At 40.3% G+C, this 20933-nt stretch overlaps 1 protein-coding gene across 5 annotated transcripts in view; it reads left to right on the top strand.

The window, feature by feature from the left end:
* LOC109933577 (kinesin-like protein KIF21A) overlaps positions 1-20933 on the top strand; it is a 133896-nt gene that overhangs the window by 49289 nt on the left and 63674 nt on the right. For all 5 annotated transcript variants that reach the window (XM_048610118.1, XM_048610119.1, XM_048610116.1 and 2 more), the window contains exons 9-15: positions 5321-5510; positions 6756-6819; positions 7216-7413; positions 12289-12370; positions 12449-12560; positions 13777-13965; positions 14220-14419. In XM_048610118.1, coding sequence (XP_048466075.1) covers positions 5321-5510; positions 6756-6819; positions 7216-7413; positions 12289-12370; positions 12449-12560; positions 13777-13965; positions 14220-14419 — 1035 coding nt within the window. The remainder of the gene's footprint in view (positions 1-5320; positions 5511-6755; positions 6820-7215; positions 7414-12288; positions 12371-12448; positions 12561-13776; positions 13966-14219; positions 14420-20933) is intronic.

Below are 20933 nucleotides of genomic sequence, written 5' to 3'. Positions count from 1 at the left end.
ATTAACTTGAGAGAGCCTTCCTTGAGAAATAAGATTTTGTTTTCATTAGGTAAGTTTTAGGAGTGAACAATTGTGCGTTAGGTTTCAGTTAGAAGGATCTGGAACTTTTTTTCTTTCGGCATACAGGAAACACCCACAGCTTGGAAAAGCTTTTTAGGTTTTGAGACAGCATCAGAGGTGCAGGAAAGTCAACGTTTTGGATTTACACCCATCATCATGACTCTCACTCCAGCGTCTGCAGTTCTTGCTGTCTTCCTTTTTTAGCTTTTGACAGTTTGCAAAAGTCTTGGTGAAACATTTCGCCCCTGAAGAAGGGAGATAGTTTAGTTAAGGAATAGATTGACTCAATGTAAGATTAATTCGAAAGTTCGAAACCAGACGCAAACAGTTTGGCACTAAATTAAAAAGTAGAGTTACCGAGCTAGTAATCTGTAGATTACTCCTTGATCCACGTGCAGATTGATACAAGTTAAAGAAAAATAGAAAGGCAAGTGAATAGCTCAAAGATTGGCTTGGGAGAAATTAGTTCATGTTCATGGGGCACTGGCACCAGTACTGGGGAAAGAGAAAGCTATTCTATTGGGACTGGCTTCTTTTGACCTATGCTGGGATCAGTGTCCTGGTGAATGGTATAACGAAGGCTGAGGTTGGGGCTTTCAACTAACTAGTGGAGGAAGGGTCTGTTCAACTGAAGGGAAGCTTTAAAAAAAAATCAAAAGAAATGATACAGCAGAGATGCAGAATAGTGAAGAGGCATATGAGAATCAAAATGTGACAGGGACGGGCAGAAAACTGCAGCAGAAATTTGAACCAGAATAAGTAGCAATTGTAAAAAGTTAAAGCCTAATGCTCTCAGTCCGAATGTGGTATTTCTAAAAAGATAGATAAGTTGACAATGGAAATAAATGAACATGTAATGATAGCTATTTATGGCATGGACGATGGCAAGGTGGCTCACTGGTCAGTACTGCTCCTTCATAGCGCCGGGGACCCTGGTTTGATTCCACCCTCGGGTGACTGGTTGTGTGGAGTTTGTACATTCTCCCCGTGTCTGTGTGGGTTTCCACCCACAGTCCAAAGCTTTACAGGTTAGGTGGATTAGCCATGCTGAATTGCCTAGAGTATCCAGTGATGTGCAGAGTAGGTGGATTAGCCATGCGAAATGCCGGGTTACAGGGATAGCGTGGTAGGGGGTATGGGTCTGCGTGAGATGCTGATTGGAGGGTTGCTGTACCCTCGATGGGCTGAATAGCCTGCTTCCACACTGTAGGGATTCTGATTACAGAAATATGATTGCAGGGTGACCAAGATTGGGAAGTTTTCAGATTTAAAGGCTACTTCACATTGCAGAAGGATAGACAAAAAGGAGGAGATGGTGAAGCATTTTTAGGAAAGCTAGGGATCAGAGTGGTAAGTAGTGATACAGCATGATGTAGCTATGGTAGATCTTGACATGCCATCAGGTTGGGTGGAAATAAAGAAAAGCAAAGAAAGGAAATCATGAGTGGGAGTCACCTATAGGTTCCTGAGGAGTTCCTATGCTGTAGAACAAACCATAAATCAGAAAATAATGGAGGCATATAAGGGCACTACTATTGCTATGGGTAATTGTAATTTGCATATTGACTGGACCAATCAGATTGGCAAGGGTAATGTGGGAGACAAATTTGTTGAATGTATCGGGGAATGTTTCTTGCAGCAGTACGTTGTAGAACCTATTTGGGTTAAGGCTATTTTGATCTCGTAATTAGCTAAGATTAATAACAGATCTCTTGGTTAAAGATCCTCGAATGAATAGTGATCTCAACATGATAGCACTCAAGTTCAGTTTGAGCATGAGCAACTTGGATTTCAAACCAATGTTCTCAACTTAAATAAGGGTAGGTAAAAAGAAAAGAAGAAAGGGTTTTTTGTTAAGGTGAGCTGGGCAGGCAGATTAAGGGGTAAATTGGTGGACGCATAATGGCAGACATTTAAGCTGATATTTCATAACACAGCACAAATTTTATTCTGGTCAAAAAGAAGGACTCGATGAGAGGGATAACCACCCGTGGTTAATAAGGATAGTTGAGGAGCATATCTAATCAAAAACCAAAGCATGCGAAACAGGGAGAATTAATGGTAGGCCAGAGAATGGTGATTTTTTTTTTTATTATTAACCATCAATGGATGACTAAAAAGGTAATAGAGGGAAAAAAATGTAAATTAGCAAGAAAATAAAGTCAAAAACTGAGCTTCTACCTGTGCATGAAAAGTGTGCAGCTAAAGTGAGTGTGGTACTCTTGGATGATGCAACTGGGGGATTTTTAACAGGGAATGGCAGATAATTTAAACCAGTACTTTGCATCATTCTACACAGTGGAGGATGTTGAACATCCTAAAGAAATCAGCAAGCTGCTAATGGGAGAAAAGATCTTGTAACTGCCTCATGATATAGACTAAGTATTTGACAAACTAATGGGACTGAAGGCAAACTAGTCACCAGGATCTGATGGCCAGCATGTATATGTTTTAAAGGAAGTGGCTGCAGAGTTAGTGGAGGCATTGGTCACAATTATCCAGCACTCATTGTATTCTGCATGGGATTTCAGCAGATTGGAAAATTGTTCATGTGATGTCATGTTCGAGGGGAGGGAGATGCAAAGCAGGAAACCATAGGTCAGTTAGCCTAACGTGTGTTGTTGGGAAAATGCTAGAGTCCATTATTAAGGAAGAAATAGGAGGACAATTAGAATCAACCAGAGTTAACATGGATTTCTGGAAGGAAACTGAAATTTACTTGACAAATTTGCTAAAATTTGTTTATAGCAAGAATATAACAAGCAGAGTTCATAAAGGTGAACTATTAGATTTAAGAGCCAAAGACTGCAGATGTTGAAATCTGAAACAAACACAGAATGCTGGAGAAACTCAGCAGGTCTGGCAGCATCTGTGCAGAGAAAAAGAGAACATTTTCGGCCAAGAGAGAATCAGTTGAAGTTTTTGGTCTGGTATGACTCCTCTTCAGAACTGGTAGATATAATTTATTTAGGTTTCCTAAATGCACTCCATACAGTGCTACATAAAAGGTTGCTCAAGGAGCTCAAAATATTGGAAGTTAGCATGGATTAAGGATTGATTAACATAGATTCAGAATTAATAGGTCTTTTATCAGTTAGTCAGACGTAACCAGTGAAGTGCCATAGCAATCAGTCCTACGGCCTCAAATACTTACTATCTCTATTAATGAATTGGTGGAGGGCACGGAGGTGATATATCCAAAGTTGTTGGGAAAGGGATGCTGTGATGATGACATAAATTTGACAGGGGATACAGATAGGTTGAGTGGGTGGGCAATAATTTGGCAGATGGGTCTTAATCTAGAATAATGTGAGGTCATGCACTTGCATAGGAAGGAGGAAAAAGCAGGCTATTATTTAAATGGACAGAAACTCCCAAAAAAATGTTAGCCTAAGGAGACCTGCATGTTCTTGTGCATAAAACATGCCATACAGTTTTGGTCTCCATATTTGAGAGAATATATTAGTAGTGAAGGCAGTTCTAAAGAAGTTCACTAGGCCGATTCCTGGGATGAAGGGGTTGAACTATCAGTAATGACTAAACAGGTTAGGCCTTTATTCTTCTAAACTCTAATGAATAATGGATGATTTTATTGAAAGATACAAAATTCTGGAAGAGCTTGAAAAGGTGGGTATTGGGAGGATGGTCCCCAATTGGGGTGAATCTCGAGCTAGGGGACATCCTTCAAGAATAAAGGAACATTCATTTAAAACTGAGATGTGACCGAGTTTCTTCTCCCAACTTGAATGCAATGAGAATTCAGACAAAGATTCGTAGAGACTACTTCCCTGAAAGCCTTTAAAGAGGAGGTAGATTTTGTTTGAAAAATCGGAGTTAAGAGCTGTGAAGACTGGCATGAAAGAGGAGTTGATGCCTGGGTTAGAAGAGCCATGATATTATGGAATGACGGGCACACTTGAAGGGCCAAATGACCTAATTCTGATCCAGTTTCTTGTATGCTACGGAAAGAACATAACAATCTTTGAACATCTATAGACTGTGTAATGAAGTGACTCCTACAATACCCTTAGGGTGCTCTATGATTTGATCCAACAACAGTGAAGGGACAGTAATATGTATTTACTTTGGAATGGGCTGTGAGTTGGAGGGAGAAGTAGAGACTGTTGCATCATATTGATTTTTTTTGTAGGGATTGGAGATCATGAGATTGAGAGGAGCTGCCAGATAAATCTTGGCAGTCTTGCTGATCACAGTACATCATCCATGGCACCACAGTGGCAAATTAAGTTGTTACTTAAATTGACCAGAATGCTGTTGTGACTGCTTAGCCTCAGGTAGTGTTGAGTTTTTGTCACATTCAGACAAGGAGTGCATTTCACTGCTCTGATAACCATTGGGTGAAACATTGGAGAATTTTGAAGCAGTTTGATGCAACTTAATGGCTTATTGGACCTACTTAGAGGCCTTTTTAAGAGTCAACAACTTCTTGGAGTCATTACATTTTCTAGACTATAAGGGTAGCCCTTCCTTAAGGACACTAGTGATCAATTTACATTTCCACAGGAGTCTTACAGCTTCATTGTCACTTCTAATTGGTGCCAGTATTCCATTTTTAAACTTTTTTTTTATAGAACTGAATTTCCATTCTCAAACTGCCGTAGTAGAGTTTGAACTCGTACTTCCTGAATTAATAGTCCAATGATTATAACCAATGCTATATGAATGGAGATTGGCACATCAACTTCAGTTTCTGTTAAACGTAGCAGTATTGTTTATGATATCAAAAGACATGAATCAAGAATCAAACTTGGGTAATTAATTTGTTTACAGGCACTATCTGATCCAAAATTCCTGTGTTGTGCAATGAAGAGAGATCAGCTAAACCTTTTAACTAGCAAATTCTTGCTTCTCTTCTTCCATCGCATACTCCTGTACGCTTAAGTCCATTATTCCCTCCTCAGCAGACTAAATCCTCAGCGTCAAATATGACTCTGCTGTTTGCACCAGCAGGCATAAATGACAACATTGAGATGTTGTCTTGTATCATTTACTGGTCTCATGGTCAATTCTTAGAGTATGTTAAACTGCTGGCTGCTAAAGTTGCTTTCATAGCAAAAATATAATTCTAACTATTTGAGGTGAAGGAACCTTGTTATAGGTGTGGTTGGGAAGTGTTTTTAAGATAAAGTGGAACAGATGCCAGAAAACTAAGAAATCTGGCATGAGTTTGGTTAAGTTTAACAAACCAGTTATGAAATCTACTTAGTTGTGACATTTTGAGGTTCTGTTTTACTTCTAGGGCAAGAGAATAATAGGAGACGACGGTGTGGAGAGTATCAATGATATGTTCCATGAAAATACTATGCTACAGACTGAAAACAACAATTTGAGAATGAGGATTAAAGCAATGCAAGAGACCATAGAATCCCTGAGGGCAAGAATAACACAACTGCTCAGTGATCAGGTTCACCAAGTCCTTGCCAAATCAGGTAACCTTCAATTTCATATATTCAAACAAAACAACTTTGAGATATTTAGAAGCCATTTTGGACTCAACATGTAAGTCTGTTCCTTTCTCCACAGATGCTCCTGTAACTGCTGAGTTTCTCCAGCACTTTGTTTTTATTTCAGATTTCCAGCATCTGCAGTATTTTGCTTTATTTGCAACATTAAATTTTTGCAGTTTCAAAGTTGGGAAATATTGTTTTTGTCTTAAAGGAACTTTAAATGTGATTTGATGCAGCAAGTTATGTCAAACAATCAGATAATAATTATTACTGCATGTTCACTGATGCAACAGCAAGGCAAACCTTTTCCTTTCACATATTCTGAAAGCACTTAATTCAGTCATTTAGTAACTAGCATCTGACAGCAATGAAAACAAGCTTGAATCGTGGACTTTCATCTGGTGCATTGCATTACCTTTGTGTTAAAAATATGTTCTTATTAAGTATTTTTCTGTAGATAACTCTATAAATGCAGGGAGAAGTAGGAAATTAACTCTTCCAGAATTCCACCTTCTCAAGGGAGAGCCAGGAATTTCCTGTGGGATGGTCGTGGGAAGGTGTAAAACAGCACCTCCTTCCAAATCAGTGAAGATTGGTTGTGGAGTCCTTGGACTTTGCAGATATTTCATCTCATGTTACTTTTGACATGCCTAACAAATCCTACCCTGCTGAAAAAAAAATCTAGCTTTTGCTGTAATCTTGGTAAGAGAAAAGGTCATCATACCTTGCACTGATCAGTTAGCTGTTTAGGGAAGTCTGTAGTAAGAAAGTTAGTTTCTTTAGATGCTGTCCTGTATTTGGTAAAGCTGGGTGGAGATTCTGGAATTTGACAGAATTGACCTTTTGCAAGTTGGTAGCATGGACCCTTTGATATAGCTCCTGAACTTTGGGAGAACTGTGGAAGGTAAATCTGAGGTATTCCACACTTTAGGGTTGCACACAGATTTGGGTTGTTGGTGGATTCCTGCTGTAAGTCAACACTGGGTGGAGAGACAGACTTTGGATCTGATTTTAATTAGTTAGAAATCTCCTGTCTAGTGGCAGTTTGTTGCAGTTTAAGAGATTACTGGATGTTAATTTTTTTTTTTGGTTTTGAGATTTTTTGTTCAAGTGTATATAATTTCTCATTCCTTCTGTTTTGAACCTGTCCTCCCTTTCCTGAAATCATGAGTTACATTTGTGCCTTATAAAACTAAGCTAATTTTTCAATTCTCTTTTAAATTAAAGGAGATGACAATGAAGAGATTAGTGCCATGATTCAGAATTATATCCAAGAAGTTGAAAACCTCCGGTAAGTCTGGTTTTAATTACGTCGAAATAAATATGATTATATGTTGAATCATGTATTTTGTTTTAAATAAATGAAAAGGTAGTGCAAAAAGATGAGGGACAATTCACTCAAACATTAAACTCCAGCTTTCCAACAGACTATATATAACTGATTCTGGATTACTTATTTAATCTCTGAATAATCAAAGAAGAAACATGCAAATAAATACACGATGGTTCTTCTTCTTCGCTAAGATAATGTAGAAATATACATTTTGCAGCCCTAATTGCATTCCACATAAGTCATATACCTGTACGATTTTGAGCGTGAGCGTTATTTCCTGCAGGGTGTTTTGTACTTTTTTTAATATATGTTTATCTCAAGCATTCTTATCCTGACATTCTTCTCTGCCTTTAGATCAAAACTGTTTGAGAGTGAAGCTATGAATGAAAATCTTCGGCGTAACCTGTCAAGGGCTTCATCAAGACCGTTATATCTCAATGGTACCTTCTCTGGCTCAGTTCTTGGTTCGGAAAAAGGAGCAATGGAAGTCTTAGAAATGGCTAAAAAGGACTTGGAAAAGCTCAAGAAAAAAGAAAGGAAAAAGAAGAAAAGGTAAGCATGAAATATGATTAGTTCCTTTGTGTAACTTGTCTTGATTTTAAACTATGATTCAATATTTAAAATGGAGTGTCAGTTTAATACTTAGGCTTTGACAAAATACTGTAATTTTTCAGCTTTCATTCAGAGTGCAAGACCAAAAGCTTTGACAAAATGTCTCTTCAGAATATTCAAGAATACTCAATACTGAAGTCCTTAAATTATTAACTATTTTTCTAATGTACAAAGTTTTGATCTAAGTAATATATATCTCAAACTTTAACTTGCTGCAGTTCTTGGAGGAGTTATTTTTAATAGCCAAAGCATTTTTCACATTTTATTCTAAGAGCTCCATGGCAGAAGTATTAAAAAGAATAACTATTTGCAAGATTTTCTCCTTTGTTTGACAATTATTTCATATCAAAAGGTCAAATAATGTAAAAATGCAATTCCTCTTCAAAGTGTATATGAATCAGTTATACTGTGACCAAAATGCCCAAACTATTCTTCAGATTTGTATGCAGAATAATAAATTTAGCTTAAACTTTGCTATCACATGACTTGTTTTAACAATATATAGATAATACTTTAAGTCTCATTTTAAATTGTATTCCAATCAATTCCAAGTGTACAATGTTTATCATAAGCTTTATGAACTGCTTTTATTCCTTTGTCATCTTTGTATGAATGAGAAGATGTGGATGTCTCTAGTGTAGACTTTCATGACTGCAATACATGCTTATCTCTGTTCAAGAGCTAAAGAACTTAAGTAATGGTTAAAAATGGTCTCGTAATTTTTGTAACTGATACTTGATGAAACTAAGCACTTCACGCAAATTTGCAAACCATCCCACTGATCACTGAATTCTAAGCAAAACATGACTGACAGTGTAGAACTGGAACCTCTAACATGGTTGAAGTTGTGTGGTGGTCATGGTGAAAAGGTATTAATAAATTTAGATGAATGCAACACCGAAAAGGTTGGCTGTGCTAACTGCAGTTCTTTGCATGTCCCAGATGCCAACACCTTGCTTTGTTTTTTTTTAACAACCATGAATGCAGGGTGGTGGTGGCTTTGTGGTTTTATTGCTACACTGTTAATCCAGAGATCCAAGATTTAAATCGTGCAATTTGAATTCAACAAAAAAAAGTCTGGAATTAAGAATCTAACGATGACTGCAAAATTACTGCTGATTGTCAAAATCCACCTAGTTCATTAATACCCATTGGGGAAGGGAATTTTAAAGTCTGGCCTACATGTGACTCCAGACCCACAGCAATTTTGATTCTTTCTTAACTACCCTCTGAAGTAGCCTAACAAGTCATTTAATTGTAACAATTGCTCAAAGTCTGGGGGGAAAAAAATGCATGATAATGACACAAACAGCCTCGTCAACCCTGTAAAGACCATCTGGGGGCCAGTGCCAAAATTGGGAGAGCTACCTTGCAGACCAGTCAAGCAAAAGCCTCGCATAGCTGGACACTCAGAATTGTACCGTAAAGACAATTCCCCAGACACTGCCATCCCCACCCTTGGATATGTCTGTCCCGTTGTCAAGACAAACCCCGCTGATATGGTGACATAGTGATGCCCTGCGTGTCCTCAACATTGACTCTGGGCACCATGAAGTTTAAGGGCATCAGGTCACGGATGGACAAGGAAGCCTTCCATTGATTACAATTTACTGTCGCCCCCTCAGCTAATAATTAAATGCTCCTCCACGTTGAACATCACTTAGAAGGAAGCACTGAGTGTGGCTGGGGAATGGAGTGGGTAGAGCATTTCGATGTCTGCCACCAAGAATGGCTTGGCAGTAGCACTTGTATTCAAGCTGGTCCAGTCTGAAAGATCATTACTGCTAGACTTGGCAGATGATGAACCAACAAACACGGAAAAACATGCATACTTTACCTAACCCTCATCAATCTGCCTGCCACAAGATACATTTGTCCATGACAGTGTTGTAAGAATGACCACCGCACAGTCCTTGTGGAGATGAAGTCCCACCTTCACATTGAGAATACCCTCCATTGTGTTGTGTAGCACTAGCACCTTGTCAAAAAGAACAGACTTCGAACAGATCTAGCAAATCCATGACTGGGCATCTATGATGCACTGCAATCCATTTGCAACAGAGTCATATTCCAGTGTAATCTGCAACTGCAAAGCCCAGCGTATCCCCAATCCATGTCGATGAAGAGCACAAGAGGGCAAGCTAGAAGTAGCATCGGCAATATCTAAAGATGAAGCAACAAGCTTGGGAAGCTATAACACACAATTGTGTGCCAAAAAGCACAAGCAACAATAGACAAAGCTCTGCAGTCATGCCCATCCAGTTAGGAATGGTGGTTGACACTGAACCAACTCACTCAAGGAGGTGGCTTCTCAAGTATTCCCACCCTCGATGATCAGAAAGACCAGTATGTCAGTGCAAAGGATGAGCTGAAGCATTTGCAAAAATCTTCAGCCAGTGGTGCCGAATGGATGATCCATCTTGGCCGCCTTCAGAGATCCCCAGCATCCCAGATGACAGTCTTCAGCCAATTTGCTTCACTCCACCTGATGTCAAGACACAGTTAGCAGCACTGGATACTCCAAAGGCTACGTGCTTTGACAATGTTCTGATAATCGTACTGAAGATTTATCCTCCTGAACTTATCAGAATTGTGGCAGTTCCAGTACACTTACAAGACTGGTATCCATCTGACAATGTGGAAAATTGCCCACGTAGGTCCTGTACATATAACAGTACAAGACCAACCTGGCCAACTGCAAACCCATCAGTCTGCTCTTGATCATCAGTAAGTGATGGAAGGTGTCATCAAGCAGCACCTGCTCTGCCATAGCGACCTCACTGACACCCAGTTTGCGTTCTGTTAGTGCGACTTGGGTCTTGATCTGACTGCACCCTTGGTTCAAACATGGACTAAAGAGCTGCATTCCATAAGTGAAGCGGGAGTGACTGCACTTGACATCTAAGCTGCACTCGACTGGGTGTGGCATTAAGGAGCTTTAGCGAAAATAGCATCAATGGGAAGAGAGGAAAACTCCACTGGAATCCTACCTGGCTTGTAGGAAATTAGTTATTGACAGTCATTATTTCGCCTCTAGAACATCTCTGCAGGAGTTCTTTGTGGTAGTATCCTAGGCCCGACTATCTTCAGCTGCTGCTTTGAGGACCTTCAGTCCATCACGAGATCAGAAGTATTGCAGATGATTGCACTAAGTTCAACACCATTCATAGTTTGGATACTGAAGCAGTCTCTGTCACTGTACAGCAAGACCTGGAGACCATCTAGACTTGGCTGATAGTTGGCGAGACCTTTGACCATAAATTGAGTAGGACTTGCTACATAAACGCAGTAGCTTCAAGAGCACATCAGAAACCGGGAATAAACGGCAAGTAACTTCTCTTCTGACTCTCCAAAGCCTGTCCACCATATACAAGGCACAAGTCAGCAGTGTGACACAACTCCCTACTTGCCTGGATGGGTGTATCTCCAATGACAACCTAAGTTTAACACCATCCAAGACAAAGTAGCCCGCTTGATTTGGTGCCACATCCACTCTTTACTCAATGGCAGCAGTGTATACCATCCATGATGCACTACAGAAATTCACCAAAAATCCTTAGACAGCACCTTCAAGCCCACGACCAGTTCCTTTCAGAAGGTTAAGGACCGCAAATACCTGGGAACACCACACATACAAGTTCCCTTCCACCATTAACCATCCTGACTTGGAAATATCCTGGCGTTCCTTCGTCATTGGGACAAAATTCTGAAATTCCCTGCCTAATGGTATTATGGCCTACCCACAGCACATGGACTGCAGTGGTTCAAAAAGTTGGCTCACTACCACCACAACCTCCAGGCAACTAGGGATGGGCATTATTTGCTGGCCCAGCCAGAGACACCACGTCCTAAGAACGGATAAAAGAAAAATGCATCTTGTCTGCCTTTACTTCTAGCACAAAAATGTGGCTTGTGATCACTTCATTGAAGACCTGAATCCTTGTTTCAAGTAAATGGGCTCTAGTTTATTCAGGAAATACATAATTTCAGGTGCACTTCTCATTGTCAGGTAATGAAAATGCTGATTGTTCATTTAAAAGGAGAAAGGGTGTATAAGGGAAAAAAACATTGCTGGAAAACTCAGCAGGTCTGGCAGCATCTGTGGAGAGAAGATAGTTAAGGTTTCAGGTCCAGTGAGACTTCAGAGCTGTTTGTAGCTAGGAAACGTTTGGTATATATGTTAAAGATGGGGTGGGGGCAGGGGGGGAGGAGTAAATAATAGGATGAATATTCTGTTAACTGAAAGTTTGAGTTTTTTGTAATTTACGTTGCTTTGATTAAATAATTTGCTTCATCATACTTTATCTTATTGGATTTTGGTGATTTAATATCAAAGAATTCTTCAGGTGATTGCATGTAAATCTGAATATTTTGTCCAAAGCTAGCATCGTTGATCTTGTCAATTGTGTTGAAATCATTTTGAAAATATTGGATAGACCCAGAGGAGGTGGGAAACTGAAGGAAGTCATTTTTGATCTGCCCAGACAAATTGCAGGTTCCCAGTCTCACAATTTCTAAATCTTGTTTTACATGTCAGGAGTTGTGTCTGTTGTTGTATTTTAAGTTGAATGCATTATTATGAGCTGTGGATATTTTTCTATCTCATCGTTGCTAAGATCTTGTGATGAGAAAACAATTCTGTCATCAAAGCAAATGTAATAGCTTACTTTTCTTTTGGCTTTGACAAACAATTCCCACAAAAATAGCCAGTAATTTGCATTGTATGCAAGTCGCATTAGCGTCAAGGCTTTGCTTTTGAGGCTGATATACAATTTTAAACTATGGAAAAATTATTTTTCCATATGTTTTATATAGTATCGTGAAAGAGGAGAATCCAGAAGGGGAAAAGGTAGAAGAGAAAAACCTTGAGGAAAAAGAAAAGAATGACTTGGAAGAGGTAAGTCTGGGTGTAAATAATTTAAGTGATTTGAAGTTGACAGTTCAAGTGTAAATGACTAAGAAATCCCTTTTCAAGGAGGACGGTGAAGAATGCAGTGATCATGAAGAAGGTGATGAGGATGCTGAAGAGGATAACTTAGAAATAAGTGAAAGTTCGGATGACTCTGATTCTGAGTTAGATGATGAAGGTAATGCCTTTAAACATGCATTTTGCTTTATAAAGTAGCACAGACAAATCTTGGTATGAATTAATCACATTTGAACTATTGCTTGAGGTTTTTGACCCTTAGATTTCCTTTGAATGCGTCAAGTTGAAGTAATATTTACAGATGACGCAGACAGTTCAGACAGGATTTGCTTTTCCTTGAGTGCTTTTAGAGGGAATAATTTTGTATGAGTTCAGATTCTGAGCGGTTTCAGCTTTGGGTGATCTCATTCTGACATCATTCCTAATTTGGCTCAAACTGATACCACTTCAGCAGTGAGCTATCACTGACATCCGGAGTCACTTGGATTGTATGAATTCCATTCCTCGTTATCCCCTATCCAAATGCTCGATGTGCTTTCGTTTGAAGTACTAATTCAGCTTCCTCCAGGTAATGCTGTTATGTGGGATTCTCTCTCGAAACCACAGCGACTTGAACCAAAATCACAGGCAAGTGGTATTTGCTTTCCAGTGAAGTAGCAGATTTAGAAGTATTCATGAACAGATCTTTTTAAAGCAAAATTGCAAGTGGTTAAAAATGTGAAAATTTCAGAATTTTTGTATAAAAACTTTGAATACAAATCCATACGATGGTGAATCAGACATTGCATTTGTAATGTGGAATTGAAATATTTTGTGCAGTTTTGAGACACCCTATTGGTAAAGTACTAGAAGTCGTGAAAATGTAGGAATTACACTTATTAAGAATATACTGGATTTGACATATCTAGGTTTTTGAAGTTTTCAAATGCTTTAAAAAATATTCAAAAATGAATTATTCCTATGATTGAATTTGTCGTAAGTAGAATAAATTTTTAAGATCAATATTAGTGAATGAAAAAAATCAGAAATTTCATCATGCACAAAGTTACATGAAATAATTCCTTGACCCAGTGTTGAATATGAAATAAATACCACATGCATTTACATTTCAGAACAAGTGAAAACTTAAATTCTTAAAGGACATGTGGAATAGGAATTTTATTGATTGTTCAGATTCATAATTAGCGGTCACATTAGTTTAAGTAGACTAAATTGTTTATTTTTGGGATGGCTTTTGACTGCTGTAGATGAAAGTTTTGGGACTGTTATTTTTCCAAGAGGAAAACATTGATCTTTAATATTAAGCTCCTGAGAAAATAACTGACAATTTCTCTAACTTTTGAATCATTTAATTGTACTTTTTTTTTTAAAAATAGCCAATTTCCAGGCAGATCTGGCTAATATAACCTGTGAAATAGCAATCAAGCAGAAACTAATTGATGAACTGGAAAATAGCCAGCGTCGACTTCAGACACTCAAACAGCAGTATGAAGAAAAGTTAATGATGCTGCAAAATAAAATTCGAGACACCCAGCTGGAGAGAGACCGTGTTCTACAAAATCTAGGTATAAATACAAAGCTGTCCATATTTCTGAGGATGCTTAAGTTTTTAAAAAAAATTTTTATTCTTCCAATAATTTTTTTTCTAATTAGACCAGGTTAAGTATCTCTGGCATTTTCTTGTCTTCAAGCAGTAAAGTGATTGTTATATTTGAGCGTAATAAATTTGCAAAATTATGTAATAAATACAGCCAAACTATTCATTGTGTAATGTTTTTGTCATTGAGTTTTGTCAAATTCAAAAATGTGGGTATTCCAGGTTCAGTGGAATCTTACTCTGAAGAAAAAGCAAATAAAATTAAATCAGAATATGAAAAGAAACTTCAAGTCATGAATAAAGAATTGCAGAAGTTACACACTGCCCAAAAGGAACATGCTCGATTGCTGAAAAATCAAGCACAGTATGAGAAACAGTTGAGAAAGCTTCAGCAGGAAGTGGGAGAAATGAAAAAAACAAAGGTAAAAAATCTGCCTTCCTTGTGACAACAATGAAATAAATTACAGTTTAGATTTTATTAATCTTGTAAAGAGAAATTGCACTAATGGAGATATCTTTACCTACTAAAGTGCGTTCAGTCATGGTTCATCAGACCAAAAACAGAGCAGCGTTGACTTCCTTGGAATGCCAGTGTCAAGATCCATTTTCTCCACTTAACTGAAAAAGGAGAGTATCAATTTGAAAGATGGGAATCGTATCAAGGATGAAATAAGAACCAGGAGTAGGCCATCAGGCCCTTCAAGCCGGCTCCACCATTCAATACGATCATGGTTGATCTTTTTGTGTCGTCAGCTCCACTTACCCACCCTCTCACTGTAACCCTTAATTTTTTTGAACAGTAAAGGAATTATCTATCTTAGCTTTAAAAGCATTCAATGAAGAAGCCTCAACTACTTCACTGGACAGGGAATTCCACAGATTTCACCTTTAGGTGAAGAGGTTCCTTCTCAATTCAGTCCTAAATCTGCTCCCCCTAATTATGAGGCTGTGCCCTCTTGTTCTCGTTTCACCCCCAGTGGAAACATCCTCCCTGCTTCTGTCTTAACTAATCCCTTCATAATTTCATACATTTTTATAAGATTTCCGCTCACTTTTCTAAATTCCAATGAATATAATCCCAGTCTACTTAGTCTCTCCTCATAAGCCTCCCTTTGCAACTCTGGAATCAACCTAATGAATCTCCTCTGCACCCTCTCCAGTGCCAGTACATCCTTTCTGAAGTAAGGAGACCAAAACTGCACGCAGTACTCCAGCTCCAGCCTCACCAGTGCTCTATACAGCTGTAAGATAACCTCCCTGCTTTTAAACTTAATCCCTCTAGCAATGAAGGACAAAATTCTATTTGCCTTCTTTATTACCTGTTACACCTGCAAACCAGCCTTCTGCGAATACTGCACAAAGATGCCCAGGTCCCCTTGCACAGCAGCATGCTGCAGTTTTTTACTGTTCAAATAATAGTCCTTTTTACTGATATTCCAACCAAAATGGATGACTTCACATTTATCAAAATTGTACTCCATCTGCCAGACCTTTGCCGACTCACTAAACTATGTATATCCCTATGCAATCGGAGTCCTCGGCACACTTTGCTCTACCACTTGTCTTAGTGTCATCTACAAGTTTTAACACACTACATGTGGTCCCCAAATCATCTGAGTAAATTCTGAACAGTTGCAGTCCCCACACTGATCCCTGAGGCACACCACTAGTCACTGATCGCCAACCAGAAAAGCAGTCATTTATCCCCGCTCTTTGTTTAGCTAACCAATCCACTATCCATGCTACTGCATTGCCTGTTTAACTGTGCATCTTTTTATTTTATGCAACAGCCTTTTGTGTGGCACTTTGTCGAATGCCTTTTGGAAATCTATATACATGACATCTACTGGGTCCCTGTTGTCCACTGAGCTCATCATGTCTTCATCGAATTCCAGTAAATTAGTTAAAACATGACCTGCCCTTCATGAACCCATGGTGCGTTTGCCCAGTGGGATAATTTCTATCTAGATGTCTTGCTATTTCTTCCTCAATGAAATATTCAAGCATTTTCCCCACTATAGAAGCTAACCGGCTTATAATTACCCATCTCTTGTGTACCTCCTTTTTAAACAGGATGTCACATTTGCTGTTTTCCAATCTGCTGGAACTGCCCTAGAGTCCAGTGAATTTTGGAAAATTGCCACGAGCACATTTGCTATTTCTCCTGCCTTCCCTTTTTCTTTACCCTGGAATGCATTCCATCAGGGCCAGGAGACATGTCTATCTTTAGCTCCATTAGCTTTCCCAACGGTACCTCTTCGGTGATGATGATCATCTCTAGGTCCTCACCTACATTAGTCTCCTTGTCATCAATTACTGCTGTGTTATTCTTGTCCCCCATTGTGTAGACCGACACAAAATACCTGTTCAATGCCTCGGCCATTCCTTCATTTCCCATTATTAAACCCCCCTTTTCGTCCACTAAAGGACCAATGTTTACTTTAGCCACTCTTTTTTCATTTTATGTTTGTAGAAACCTTTGCGATCTGTCTTTATATTCTGAGCTAGTTTACACTCAGTCCTTCTTACTTTTCTTTATAGATTTTGTTGAGGCTTTTTATTGACCTTTGGGAAAACTTCAACCTTCTAGTTTCCCACTGGTTTCTGCCACTTTGTATACCTTATCTTTCAATTTGATAGCTTCCCTTATTTCCTTGGACATCTGTGGTTGGTCACCCCTTTTTCTTCAGTCTTTCATTTTCACTGGTATATATTTTTGCTGAGCATTTTGAAAAATTGCTTTGTAAGTTCTACACTGTTCCTCAACTGTCCCACCATGAAATCTTTGCTTCTAGTCTACTTTAGCCAACTTCTCCCTCATCCTGTTGTAGTTTCCTTTGTTTAAGCACAGGTGTTGGATTTTGTTTTCTCACTGTCTGTATTCTAAATTCAACCACACTGTGATCGCTCCTTCCAAGAGGATCCCTAACCATGAGATCATTAATTATTCCTGTCTCATTACACAGGACTAGATCTAGGATAGCTTGGTCCTTCGTTGGTTCCATTACATACTGTCTAAGAAAACTAATGTGGATATGTTCAATGAACTCCTTTAGAGCTGCCTTGACCAACTCGGTTCGACCAATCGACATTAAAATCCCCCATGATAATTGGTGTACCATTTTTACAGGCATTAGTTATTTCTTCATTTATTGCCCACCCCAAGGTGATGTTATTATTTGGTGGTCTATAGACTACGCCTATCGGTGACCTTTTCTTAGAATTTCTAACTTCCACCCAAATGGATTCAACCTTTATTCTCCATAGAACCTATATCATCCCTCACTTCTGCCTGACATCATCCTTAAATATCAGAGCTACACCACCTCCCTTACCTTCCTGTCTGTCCTTCCGAATAATCTGATACCCCGGATATTTAATTCCCAGTCATGGCCGTCCTGCAGCCATGTCTCCGTAATGGCTACTAAATCATAGTCATTCGCGATGATTCGTGCCATTAACTGATATACCTTGTTTTGAATGCTACGAGCATTCAGGTAAAGTGCCTTTGTGCTAGCTTTTATACTCTTTTGAATTCTAACATCTCCATGAATAATATCTCCTGAGTTTTCCTTCCTTTTAACTTCGTTCATGGCCTTCGATGTAGTTAAACCCTCCTGCACACATTAACCTGCTGATTTCTTCTCTATTTACCATTATACTTTCTGCTGTGTCAACCCCCACCCCCACCCCCAATTCACTAGTTTAAAGTCCTAGTGATCACTCTTTATCCTTTTTGCTAGAACACTGGTTCCAGATCAGTTCAAGTGGAGACCATCCCAACGGTACAGATCCGTCCTGTTTCAAAACTGATACCAATGCCCCATGAAATGGAACTCCTCTTGCCTGCACCACTTCTTTAGCCACGTGTTTACTTCCCTAATTTTCTTATCCCTTGGCCACTTTGCACTTGTCTCAGTCGTAATCTGGAGATTATTATCCTTGAAGACCAGTTCTTAATTTTGTTCCTAGTGCTTGATGGTCCCCAAACAGGTCCTCCTTCCTAGCTGGGCCTATGTTTTGTCCCAACGTGGACCACAGCAGCTGGATTCTCGCCCTCCCACTCCAATATCCTTTCAAGCCAGTCAGATGTCCCTCACCCTGGCACCGGGCAGGCAACACACCATGCGGGACTCTCGAACCCGCTTACAAAGGTTGCGATCAGTCCCCTTAGAGTCCCCTACAACTACCACTTGTCTTTTTGCTTCCTCTTCTTGAGTGGCCTCCTGTACTATGGTACAGTGGTCAGCTGGCTCATCCTCCCTACTGCCCTTTTCCTCATCCTCACAGGAAGCAAGTACCTCACACCTGTTGGACAAGGTCAAGAGCGGAGGCTCCTTTGTTCCTGAATTCAGGATCCCCTTACCTGCCTCACTTGCAATCACACCCTGCTGTCCCTTATCACTGACTGACTGACTGAATTTGAAATACTTAATCTACTAGGTGGAATTGCCTCCTGAAACAAAACATCCAGGTACTTCTCCCCTTTCCGGATGTGCTACAGTCTTTGAAGCTCGGATTCTAGCTCATCAACTGAGTCGAAGTTCTTTGAACAACCGACACTTGCTGCAAATGTGGTCACTGCAGCTCTCAATGGGAACTGACAGCACCCACGTCGTACAGCTACAGCATATCACCTGCCCAGCTGTACTTGTATAAATTAATAAAGTAATTAACTAAATTTATTAATAAGTTAGTTAATTTATTAATACCTCTTTGGGTTCTTTTTCAAATTTAGTGCAGATTTCCTACCAGCCAATCGGGTCGTAGCTTCCCTACAATATCAATCCAGTTTTCCTTCGCAGCTACAATGTGCCCTGAGCTCAGTTAGTTTTATACTCACTCTGTGCTGCTGCTCCGCCCTCCAACAGCTCCCCGCAGACTAGGCTGCGATCCCGGAGCTCAGTTAATTTTATTTATGTTATGTACTGCATTAGTCCCAGTTAGTGGAAGCTAAAATATCTCAAACTACATCTGTTTACATCTTAATAGAATGAGCAATTAATGAATTAGTGTTCCATTTAGTTTATGGATATTGTGAGAATAATGTATAAACTTTGGTCAGTTGTGTCTGAATTCTTAAACTTTCTCTCATTCGATGAGAAATGAGCTGAAAACCGTATAATTTCAAAGCTAGCTGGTAGACTTTCAACAGCAATTGAGGGGAAATCTTTCATTCACCACCGTCTCTTCTGTCTTCTGTGGAAAACGTCTGGTCTTTGAACAGTAAAATAAGCCAAAGAACTGTGGATGTTGGGGGGTATGAAACAAAAACAGAAGTTGCTGGTGAAAACCCCGGCAGTATCTATGGGGAGAACACAGTTAATGTTTCAAGTCTGATGATTCTTCTTCAAAAGTGGTGATAGCCAGGAAAGTATTGGGGATGGCATGGGGGAGCGGATAGGTGGAGACAGAGCCCAGAGAGAGAGAGTGATATGAAAGGGTTAGGCAAATGAGAGGATTATTTATTGTGGGCCAGGACAAAAGAGATGAGTAAGTGATAATGGGAGCTGAGAGTAGGAGAGAATTGTAGAGACTATACAGCTCCACACTGTATTGTCTCTGACTCCAGCACCTGCAGGTCTTACTATCTGAGTGATTTATAAGCCCACTGTGAAGCCTCTTTCAAGGATGCCCATCTTGAAGTTGTCCATCTCCCTCCAGAAAGACCTCAGTGGATCTCTCTTCCACTGCAACCCACTGGTAATATCCTCTGCCCTGAAACTCCCATTGCTTTTTCTCCACCCTATTTGATGTCAAAAACCATGAGTACACTAAACTTACTTGTGCTTACTAGCAAACACAGGCCTCTTCCACCACCCCAGAGCCCAACCCTATTCAGGACCGCCCTCTCAATGTGCCCGGTGCCACTGACCACGCGATTACCTCGCCGCCTCTTGCTGATGTCACCAACCTCATCACTTCCAGTGCCATTCACATCACTTCTGCTGTCGCCAACCACACCCCCATCAACGTCACTCCCGCCGCAGCTTCCATTGCTACTGACATCACTCCCATCTCCATCTCCACCCCCACCCCCACTCCCAGCTCCAGCTCTGTGCCTAGTCCCAGCCCCAAGCCCTGCTGAGTCTTCACCATCCCACCTCCCTCCGCCCGACCTCCACCTCACTGAGGACGAATAGTTTGTCCTCAGCAAAGGACTTGCCTTCATTCCCCTGCTCCCCCACGTCAATGAATTGAACTCGGGTCTGGCTGTCGAACTCTTCTTTCTCCACCTCCACGCCTGTTTCTTTGACAGAGAGTCTAGCCCACTCTCTACAGGCCTCTTCTCCTGCCTCCAACAAACCTCATCCTCCTGGATACCACCCCACTGCCTCCTACCCTCCCTGAACCTCCTCTTTTCCATTTGCGGTTGCGATCGATCACCTCAATCTCTTGCGCTCTCGCTGTCCAACCTCTCCCCAACGGAACGCACAGCTCTCTGTGCCCTCTGCTCCAACCCTAACCTCACCATCAAACCCATGGATAAGGGGGCCGCTGTAGTGGTATGGCGCACTGACTTTTAAATTGCTGAGACCAGGCACCAACTCTCTGACATCCCTCCTACCGCCCCCTCGATTCTGACCCCACCCCTGACCACCAAAACATCGTGTCTCAAACCGTTCATAACCTCAACACCCCTGGTGACCTCCAACCTCATCGTTCCCCAACCCCGCACTACCCGTTTCTATCTCCTTCCCATTTTCTGAAGAAGGGTCCTGACCCGAAACGTCAAGTTTCCTACTCCTCTGATGCTGCCTGGCCTACTGTGTTCCTCCAGCTCCACGCTGTGTTGTCTCTGACTCCAGCATCTGCAGTTCTTGCTATCTCAGAATTGTAGGCTGTGGTGAAAGCCCATGTCATGTGATAATAGACCTGAGAGTGGATCAGGATGGGTTGGCTATGCTAAAAGCAACAATATCATGACAGGGTGCA

Source organism: Rhincodon typus, chromosome 22 (assembly GCF_021869965.1).
Source record: "Rhincodon typus isolate 14 chromosome 22, sRhiTyp1.1, whole genome shotgun sequence".
Classification (NCBI taxonomy): Eukaryota; Metazoa; Chordata; class Chondrichthyes; order Orectolobiformes; family Rhincodontidae; genus Rhincodon; species Rhincodon typus.
Note: the sequence above shows the minus strand (reverse complement) of the source record. Positions and strands in the feature narration are given on the sequence as shown.